This window comes from Phoenix dactylifera, chromosome 7 (assembly GCF_051530095.1).
Source record: "Phoenix dactylifera cultivar Ajwa chromosome 7, Ajwa_hap1_PhDact_Kaust_v1.1, whole genome shotgun sequence".
NCBI lineage: Eukaryota > Viridiplantae > Streptophyta > Magnoliopsida > Arecales > Arecaceae > Phoenix > Phoenix dactylifera.
Window position 1 is genome coordinate 35,238,295 of NC_143196.1, and position 10,388 is coordinate 35,248,682.

The following is a 10,388-nucleotide window of genomic DNA, read 5'->3' on the forward strand; positions in this document are numbered from 1 at the left end:
CAGTAGGTTGCTGTACATGAAATGGAGATTAAGAATATATAGGCTCTCGTACATGATGAGGTTTGCTTAATATATAGGCTTTGCCGGCACTCCAATTGTTGTCATTGAGGGTGGAGTGCCATAGGCAGGCCATGCTAGTTTTAAGTTTTAACCAACCCTCCTGCCCCTCCGTAATCTGGATCCTAGGCTTCCCATCCCCTGTCGTGCTGCTGGCTCTCTCTATCTGTTGGAAATAGTTCCCAAGAATCCAAAATGCTCTGAAGCCCCAACCTGTATGTTGGATATAGAAGCCTAACACCAAGATCCTTCTTTAGACGGGCATTTGACACGCGCTTCTCACCATGATGTATGTTTTCCTTCAGGGATTTTAAATCCTCTAGACTGCCGCATGCGGACCTGCTTGCCATGCGAGGCCATCTTCTCTCAATCAGGGCCTCTGCAAAGGCAAACACTTCTGCTCTTGGGGCGGGGTCATCATCCACGACATTGTATATTTTCCTGAAAAAAAAATTGTCTGCTGTTGGTCGACGAACAAGAGATTACCTCAAACAACATGTTATATGGAGGTCCATTTGTGCAGAAAATTATGATTAAGAAAGGTTGAGCTATCCACAGATATAATGAAATCAAGTGGAATGCCATGTGCTAGACTAATGTGGCAGAAAAGTAAAAAATACTTGCTGGAATTGATGTTTGAGAAAGGGATGGAAGAACTGCCTAAGATAAATTACACAGAACTAAACACAGGGGGATGCACCCCGAAGGGCTTGAACCTGGGCATTATTGCCTAATCCACCTTTGAGAGATTGACGTTATAACTAATTTACTACACCAACAGGAAAAAAAAAAAAAACAACTACAAAACTAGAAAATTTATAAAATTGTTTGCTAGCAAGCGAGCATTCGTTTCACCCATCTCTGGCCTGATGAAAAACAAAACTGAAAATTTGAATTTTATATAATTCATGACAGAAAATGTCTTGAGGCTCCAAAAAATTTGCAGGCCGCAAATTCCACCCAAGTTTCCGTAAGGATGGAGACTATCATAGATAGGCTTCCTTTGCAAATCACACCCATCATTTTATCGAAATTGTATATAGAACTTCATCTTATCCCTATTTACAAAAGATAATGTCATTTTTTTTTGCAAAAAGCACCTACAGTAAGGTGCGCTCTAACAGAACATTGGATGGTCATTTTCTTAACCATCCGGTGCAGGCGACTCAAGATCGCGCAGATAATGAGGAGGGTGTTGGCACCTACAACAATGTTGTGCTATTGTTGGATGCAAGGCAGGGCACCGGTGGCAGTGGGCAGCAGGAGGATGAAAGGAGATGGCAAAAACCTTGATGAGCAAAGGAGGTTTTGCTCGTGTGCAAGGGGGAGGATAGGAAGTCATTGGGGATCCCTGCTTGAGATAACCAGGGGCGAGTTAGAAATTTTGCCACCCCTGGTTAGCTTAACTAGGGACTGTGGTAAAGTGGGGTGATGGAAGGCTAACAAGGTAGTTTTTTTTTTTTTTTGCAATTTAAAAACATATTTACTGGCTCAATTTGTAAATATGGATAAGCAAGGATTTATATGTAAATTTGAAATGATGGGCGCGATTTGCGAAAAAACCCTTATAGGTAGGATATGTCATAAGATTTCCTTATCTCACCCCAAGTTATCAAACTCAGCCTCGAAGCATTCATAAGCACCCCGATTTAAATGATTTCGAAACTACCACACATGTAAGTTTCCATCTGGATGGAGGTTAGTGTCCTGCAGCAGATTTGGCCTCTTTGCTTCTATGTGGCCCAAAAGGCTGAGTTCTCAAAGAAGATGAGTTAATCAAATAATCTTAGATAGTTAAAAATTTAGAAATCATTGGAGAACATGAATGGAAGATTTAAATAGCAAACAGATTTAACACCCAGAAGAAAACAACTACAATTACCTACACAAGTTCATATAAATGTGATAGTAAAATAAAACAAAATGAAAATGAGATGAAACTAGGAGTTGATTATTTTGTTTGCCTCAAATATAAAAACAAAGAAGAAAAACAAGACTGCTTCATTGAAATAAAAAACACACAAAAAATAAAAGAAAAGAAATATAAAGGTGGCAAGTGGCTTTAAAATAACATTAGAAGGCAAGACAAAAAAATCTGGCTAAATGAGCTCTGAAGTGGCACGTACCCTGAAGATAGGATGTCAAAGCTGGCCTTGATTGCCTGATGGATGTCAGCAACATGAACCCGTGCTGTGTAAAGCCTAGTTTCCCTCCTCTTTTGTCCTTCTGACAGGGATTCCCGTTTAAGTATGGTATCCAAAGCACTGAAATAATTAAAATCAGTCAACATGGTGGAAGTTCAGAGCCAGACCAAATGAAAAGTATATAGTTAAAAAAGTTGTTTATTCAGAAACAAGTCTCTAGGCGATTTGCATGTTCACAAGGGTGAATAAGGCAGGTTGCATGTGCTCCACAGCCTTCTTATCCATTTAGAATGCAAATCAATCTGAAGTTCTATATGGTAATATATCAAAATTTTGATACACATGGAGAATAAAAGGATAGGTACAGCAATGTCATGCATGTAAAACGATCATGGGCTAATATAAAAGAATTTGATCACAAGTTTGTGATTGTGAATAAATTTCTTTGACCATTAACAGAATACTATAAATAGTATTGTATCATAATCCTGCAAGAGACCAGCAGATATGAGATCATTAGTACATAAAATCATTGAGAGGCTCACAGCAAACATTCAAGTCCAAACTCAAGCCGATGGTGTATTTTGAGGTTTCCGCTATTGAGAAACAGGACTACGTTTATACAGCATGCCAAATTCAGGTTCATAATTGTGAATAAAAAACTGATGAAATACCAACAAAATGAATGAAACCCCATGACAGACCTTATAAACAAACCTTCTTCCGGGCCCATAGATTCCACCTAGTCGAAATATATTAACTACCACACCAAGCTCGTGGCCTAGAGCAAGCCATCCTTTCTCTGCTGCAAGCCTTGCCTTAGCGGATTCTTTTTGAGGGTTTACAGGGTAGCTGCATGCAGTAGCTGACTTGTGTAAGATCATTGAAATAAGCTTTCTGATAGACAACCATGAAGAAAAAGTAGCATCTTACTCCTCATCAACCCAAGCACCACTACAATCTCCATAAACACCTGCCACAAAAGATCGATTAACAACTTCTTCTTCATTAGTAAAAGCTTGTTCGATTAGGTGAAGTACATTCTATACAAACATAATTAAATGATTTGGCAGAGGCTTTGGATGAACACAGTAATAAAAAATTTAAAAATAAAGCTGGAGGAATCTAGCTATATACTAATTCATTAAAAACTTAGCATACAAATGTAACCCCGAGTGAAGATAATTGTGTTCAGCCTCAGTTTCATTGAAGTTCTTGTGTAAGCCCTTCCTTCAATGCTTTGTGCTCATGTCAAGAGTTATTCATTCCACCTGGACTCTTGTTCCACTATCGGGTGGCAGCTTCAAAGTGACTTCAATTAATATAGAACACATCTTGCTCAAGGCCTGTGGTTCCAATGTACGATGATTTGCAATGACTACAGATCAACTAATCACCATCTTTTTTTTATTATTATGTAATTCAGCTGAGAAGCACAGGTAAGTATTATAAATTTCATTCTCCAAGCTGGGATGTGGGAAATTTGGAACACAGCAGATGATATAAGAATACTTCCAAGCAGGTTGATCTTGTTTTCCAATAGACGTAATATGAAATATTATCTAGTCACTTCTTGCTTCCTCTTTAAGTTAGAAACACTAAGGATAGGTAGGCCTAAGTTTGACATAGTCCTGAGGTAATATGGATTTAGCCATACCTTTAATCAAAATCCAGAGCCTAGAGGTGGAACTAAGGTGTCAGAAGAGCGAGCTCTTTGCAAGCCAGCTTTATTTGGCTCAGAATTCAGCTTCAGCTAGGCTTGCTTGTTTAGTGAATGAATCGAGCATGAGCTGGGCTCAGCTTGCTTGTTTTTGGCTCACGCACACGCACGCACACACACATACATATATATACTATGTATGCATGTCTTATTATAATCTGAACTTATTATTAAGCCATTCGATTTTTATCTAGCAATTTGTTAATAAGATAAGAACTCTAAATCCTTAGGGTTTCTAGGCCACTGCCCGAGACCTCAAATTCATTCGCTCTACCACCACCTCCAACCCTGGCCTCTTCTCATCCACTCTCTGACCTCTCAAGGTCCTTGACCTCACTTCAATTCTTTTCCGTCGCTGTCAACCTGTTGCCCTGCCATGATGCCAAGGGCTCGCCATTGATCTAAAGATCCTTCAAGATCTCCCTCCTGTTCTCCTTCCCTCCTGTTGCCTCCTCGCCATTAGACGGAGAAGATGGCGAGGGAGAAGATGAACTCATGGGCTGCTGGTCCTTATTCTTCTTTGTGAACCTAGATCTGCTTACTAGTGATGAGGATGGAGGTGCCTCAAAAATGGGGTCAGTGGCGGCGGCAAAGCCCTGAGCTCTCAGCTGCTAGTCCTCGTCCTTGTAATATGATCCTAGATCCGCCTCCTAGCGACGAGGATGGAGATGTTGTTGCCATCAAAGACGGACAGCAATGGTGGTCGAACTAGGAGTGACGAAAGAGGTGAGGGATCAGGAAGAAGGTACAATGATAATTTTCTTGTTTTCGATAATCGAGCCGAGCTCGAGTTTGCTCGACTCTATACAAGCCAAGCTAGAGCTGAGATTTCTCAGCTTGACTTGAGCTCAATCCAACCTCAAGCTAGACTTTATTAATTCTGACCCAAGCTTGAACAAAGCTTGGCTTACTCATGTCCGACTTGCTTACATCCCTAGATGGGACATGGTACATGGGTCCCCAGAAAGATCCAAACCCAAGTCAGGTCAGCATGGGTCTACCAGACATTAATCAATTTCAAAATTATGTCCTAGCCCACTAATGGAGACCGAGCACAAACCAAGGAAGGCCCAATCTGAGCTAACTCATCAAGCAGATGGATTAAATCTTCTCAGACCGGACTTGTACTTAATTCTGACCTGTCGCAACCCTAGTCTCAAGAGATGGGATTTGAATTTCAGAACTTCATTTAGGATAGTGATTATGACAATATTCTTGGCTTGTTCAGTCCATGACTTCCTATCAGACATAATATCCCACTCATAAGTTAAACCTTGACTTAAATTGTAATCAACTAAACAACTCTTTTCAACATATAGGCAGAGCATGTGAGAAACAATGATAGCTTAATCTTATTTAATAATTCTGAACATTATTGTATTGATGAAATCGAGTGAAGTAGACACTGAAGTTCTTATTGAGGTCTTAAGGAAGGTGCACGTGTCCCCCTCAAGCACAAAGGTTATAGAAAGCATCTGCTGAAATGACACCGCTTGGATGAATTGAATAACATGAAATAAATGTAAAAGTTCTTCCTTTGATGAGATTAGAGAAGATGCTGGTTGTAGAGTAATTTCAGTTTTTTATATTCTGTGCATTTTGATAGAATGGCATATGGAGGTAACTTTCAGCACAACTACAAGTTTGCCATTGTAAGATACAGTTCTTGGTTCTGAACAATTTCTTATTTGCAGCTACTTTATGAAGTTGCTGGTTTCTATGTTTCATTTGGCTGATAAATTCCAGAGTATCAAATAATTTTTTGGGTCCTCCACCATTTGCATATTAAATTGCATTAGCAACTGGCCAGCTTGTTTTGGTCCTAACCACTATCAAAATTGACCAAGACTTGTGTGTCACCAGTTATTTCATATGAAACCTCCATGGTTTCGTTGAAACAAACAGAACCATCTGACTAGATTATGAAGCTTACAACAAGCATGCTGAAATCCTTGTTTCACCCATTTCAAGCTGGGCATTGTCATCTCTCCAAAAGACTAAAAACCTCATTCTAAATATAATCAAGCCAAATCAAACCATTTTTATTGGATTAGCAAGACTTTCTAATCAATACCCGCCCATCCCACTTCAAGTAACCTGAAAGAAAATTTAGTTTATCCTATTAAGCTTGTTCAGCTTTCTTGCTACATACATGCAAAAAAAAAAAAAATGTAGTACAGGATTTGCAACATCCAGTAGTATCAAAATGAATTTGATTTAGTGTCATGAAATATACTGGTAATTACCGTCATTAGATGCATCAATAATGACTCCTAAGAAAATGCATTTTTATGAAAATCTATGCTCCAATTAAAAAAAATATGGGCATGGTCCAATAATTGGCACCATGGTATGCCATACTGTATGGAACCGGACAGTACGGAACATACAGTACCATACTGGTTCGATACCGATATACGGTACAGAAGACGTACCGACACTCGATATGCACAGGTATGCAGCCCGTTATCCAGACAGCATACCTTGATTGGCACTCTCATCTCCTCGGGGGAGGTTTCATAGTTTGAATGTCATTGAGAGGATTCCAAATGCCATTTCCAAATTGGGTCATGGTGTAAGTATGAAGTAGAATGCATTTATACCTACCTAGTGCAGAGCAGTGTTGGCTGAGCAAAATGGGCCTGATATCTCCAGATCAAAGAACCAAATAAGAAGCTCATCCCACTAGGCACTTGTAACCAAATTAAGGGGGGCAAGACATATCTGTAACAGCATCTACATAATGTTGCTTAAAGAGACTCCTTGACCCTACCACTTTTAATGCAGCATATGATTGATATTCTATTTAAACCGAATACAACTCCAGGCACTAAAAGTCTTCATTTCAATCAACATGGATCATCTAATCATGCATGATCCTTGTTGGTTTGCAAATATGAAGCATGTTTATGCCATTTCTACAATGCCTTGCACAAAAAACATAAGAAAGACTATTTTTATTAACAAAAAGGATAGGCATGTGGGCTTGATTTTTTTTCCCAATTGAAATGTGCGGATGACTTTAAACATACGCTCACACACAGACACAAATAGGTAAGAATATATAATTAGAGAATATTTTAAGAAGTTTTCTTGAAAAATTGAAACCAAAAGGAAAAAACAAGATCATGTTTTAAACTTCTGCACTGACACGAAATGAGGCAGAATAGTTCCATGCAATATACAATAAAAAATTCATATAGAATTCTATCAGTAGTAATATTACAAAAGGATAGCAAAACAATATCCAAGAAGCTAAAATACCAAAGAAGAAATTTAAGGGTACACTGGATGTCGACCTACTTGTTGAGGACAGGTAACATAGCCACTGAAGATTTCCGTGACTAAGTGTACCTTGCAAGTCTTCATGTAAACGGAGCAACTGCATAAGAAATGACAATAGCCAAGATGGAATTTGATAAAATATCATCTTAAAAATGACAGTTCAAGTTATGCTGGGTAAGGATCCAAACATGAACCAGATTGTAGTTAACTTACAGGATCACCAATGCCTACAATAGGTGGGATGGAGATAAGAAGATGGGTTGCATGTTGCAGCGTATGAAGGCTACTCAACCTAACAAGCAGTAAATAAAGCAGCAGACTGCCAAGAAAAGAATAATTATATTACTAAAACCTTAAAATTTGAAGTGCCAACATACTTGCTATTATGCACATCAAAAATGAATGCTTCCAATCCCATCTCCTCAAGTACTCTCTTGCTACTAGGATTAGTGCAAGTCCCAGAAACCTGCCTGCAATTCAATGTAGAACAAAGTAAATTCTCAGTATTATTCAAAGTCAAACTCTCAATGGTTCACTAAGTAAAGCCTAACAGCAGATATAAGAAATAAGAAACATTCCACTGTCACTACTTCTAATCAAAAGAAGAATGAGACAAAACGTGGAATAGATATTCATTTTTGGCAACAATGCAACTTAATATTTTTTAAGAAAAGGATACAAAATGCTTTTGCTAGGCATAAAGATTTACAATAGTTGAAAACTGTCTGCGAAAAATCAAAAGTGGCCATGTACATGTTCGAAACCTTCCATCATATTGTACAAACTAAAACTTCATAAGCATTTTCAAGGTTACTTGCTAACAAAACAAGGTTTGAGTCGAAGCCCAAAATGTGTATTTGGCCAAAATTCATTGATGTCATCCTCAGGAATGCTTGTGTCAAACTCAAGCCAAACAGGCAAAGCCTATTGACAGCAGAAAAAAGAACTCCCCAAAAAATTTTCAAATTTTGTTCCATAATTGTCTATTAGGTGTGCATCGCTTCAACTAGTATTGTTCTGAACCCTTATCAGCCACCAATCTAAGACACTATCAACCTCTTGTAAATGTTGCATCAAGCATCAGACTTTTGTCTATGACGTGCGCATCTGAGCTCAAGAACAGGTTGTACAACAGTAAACATAATATGGCATTTATTTTCGACATAGCTTTAGGGAGAGTAAGGTAAGAATTTGCTAAAAGGACAAGTTCTCCAAAACTTTGGAGCATGAAAGGATCATGCTGATCCAAATAAAATCCTTAGAAAATAAGATGGATATTGATCAGCAATTCAATAATTTTGAATTTTGGCCTCTTGAAGCACGCACACCCATAATCCACTATGAATACAGGCCAGATCTTGAAGTACAATCCAAACTAGAAAAACTAATAAGCAAACAGGAAATTAGATATTAGTTATCAAGTAAAATTCACCAACACAGTGCAAATTGAAGAGGTAATGACACCTGACACCAGCTTCTCTTAGTTCCTAGATATAACAAATTTGCATCGGTGCCTTCTATCTAGGAAAATCCATCCTAGAATTTAAGACCACCACTATGGACTCCTAAAGTTCTAATCTTATATCATAAACTTCATAAGTTACTTGATAGAAATAAAAGAAAGGTCCTCCTAATTATATTTGACTCAAAATAAGCTACAGTCAAAAAGCTGAACAAGGGAGATGCCAGAGCAATCAGTTATAGCCTATTTCTGAATCCTTTACAAGTCCATCAATGGCAAGTTATCGATGCTCTCAAGCTCTTAAAGGAAAGCATGACTAGCATTCGGCGAAGATAATACACTCTTCTTAAAATTAAGACACTTGTTTGTTAGCACAATCAAGAAAGCATAAGTATAGCTATGCTTTAAAGTCATGTTAATTCTTGACACTCATCAAGCATTGCTTACAAATCAAATTGACAATCATCTTTTAAAACATGCCATATCTAGAATGGTCTATCAACTCATGACATTATTCCTGACAGCGAACATCAACTAACAAAAGCCTAAACATCCTCAACATACTTCCACTGAAATTTCTCCCACATCTTCATGCTTCCTCCAACTCACAGCTAAATACAATGGTGATGTGAACAAACATGGAGTGGTTGGTTATGTAGACCTATTGTGATCATGTCATAATTTTAGGGAATTAAAACAGGAAAATCATATATCAGCAACACTAAATGCGAGCTTCAAACTAAGATAACACAGAAAGCGATAAAGATGGCACTCAAAATGTATTTTATAACATCTAATAAATCTTGAAATCAAGCACTTGTTCCTCACCCTAAAACGCCACATCAAGAAATCAACTCACACCAATCATGCATCAAGATTCCATTTCCGCTGATTCATAAGATGTCAAATAATACGCAAGTTCATGCCACATCCATCTAATTTAGAAATACATCCTTGTATTAATAAATTTGAATGAATTAAAGCTCTTAGAAAAGAAATGAAAACTGAATCAGGGTCGGCACAGCTTAACTTTCTCAAGATCTTCGATTCCACGAATATATCAGAAAACAGAAAAGAGAATAATAAATCTTGAAAAGATGCGTAATCTACGGGAATCAGAAGAAAAGTGGAGAAGCATGACGAGAAAGAAACGAGGCAAGAAAAAGAAAAGGAGCAGAAATTAGGACACGGAAGCGAATCGAACCATCCTTCTTTCCTCAGCCGATCCGACACGTAACGGCCGACGAATCCCGTTCCGAACACGAACATCCGGTTGGCACCGGACTCGGACCTCACCGCCACCCTCGCCAGCGGAGGGAGTGAAGAGGAGAGCATGCGTCGGCGCGATCTCTCCGGTAAGTGGCCAACGGGCACCGCCCGAGATCGCCACGAGACGCCCCATATCGCCTCCATCTCCGAAGACGCCCCTCGGAATCCCTCCTAGCTTCGACGACACGGCATATTTTCTTTTTCCACACTCCTGTGGTTCGCTCGCAGAATTTTTAGAAGGTGATGGCTGAAAAAATAATTTTGATATATTTAATCGGTCACAAACGCATCTTATTTTTTTTAAAAAAATATAAATATAATATTTATTATATTTTTTTAACGATGCAAAAGTTCTTGCCCATAAATTGTGATGGCTTAATGGTAATTTTAGAAAAAAAACTCGACTTCTAACCAATAGAAAAATAGCTTTTATACCCTACATAATTTTTTT

General features: G+C 38.4%; 1 protein-coding gene across 3 annotated transcripts; it reads right to left on the minus strand.

Moving 5' to 3' along the window:
- Nucleotides 1-7: 7 nt before the first annotated feature.
- LOC103703766 (NAD(P)-binding Rossmann-fold superfamily protein) lies at nucleotides 8-10,176 on the minus strand. 3 transcript variants are annotated; one of them, XM_008786739.4, is made up of 8 exons: nucleotides 9,873-10,176; nucleotides 7,584-7,676; nucleotides 7,420-7,498; nucleotides 7,225-7,303; nucleotides 3,135-3,174; nucleotides 2,919-3,053; nucleotides 2,184-2,321; nucleotides 8-498 (listed from the first exon to the last, which is right to left on the minus strand). In XM_008786739.4, the coding sequence occupies exons 1-8, from the start codon at nucleotides 10,079-10,081 to the stop codon at nucleotides 183-185; spliced, it is 1,089 nt and encodes a 362-aa protein (XP_008784961.3). In that variant the 5' UTR covers nucleotides 10,082-10,176; the 3' UTR covers nucleotides 8-182. The 3 variants fall into 3 exon arrangements, with proteins under 3 accessions (XP_008784961.3, XP_026659088.3, XP_088558091.2); XM_026803287.3 differs by having other exon boundaries at nucleotides 7,186-7,303; XM_088701965.2 differs by lacking the exon at nucleotides 9,873-10,176 and adding an exon at nucleotides 9,497-9,774 and having other exon boundaries at nucleotides 7,186-7,303.
- Between the last annotated feature and the right edge of the window lie 212 nt (nucleotides 10,177-10,388).

What these genes read in the sequence shown, in the direction of transcription:
- LOC103703766 (XM_026803287.3), bottom strand. Translation starts at nt 10,081, where the DNA reads ATGGAGGCGATATGGGGCGTCTCGTGGCGATCTCGGGCGGTGCCCGTT. An exon ending in TTGTAGGCATTGGTGATCCT is followed by an intron (nt 7,304 to 7,419) that starts GTAAGTTAACTA and finishes TTTCTTATGCAG; the next exon opens with TTGCTCCGTTTACATGAAGA. An exon ending in TTTGACATCCTATCTTCAGG is followed by an intron (nt 499 to 2,183) that starts GTACGTGCCACT and finishes TTTTTTTTTCAG; the next exon opens with GAAAATATACAATGTCGTGG.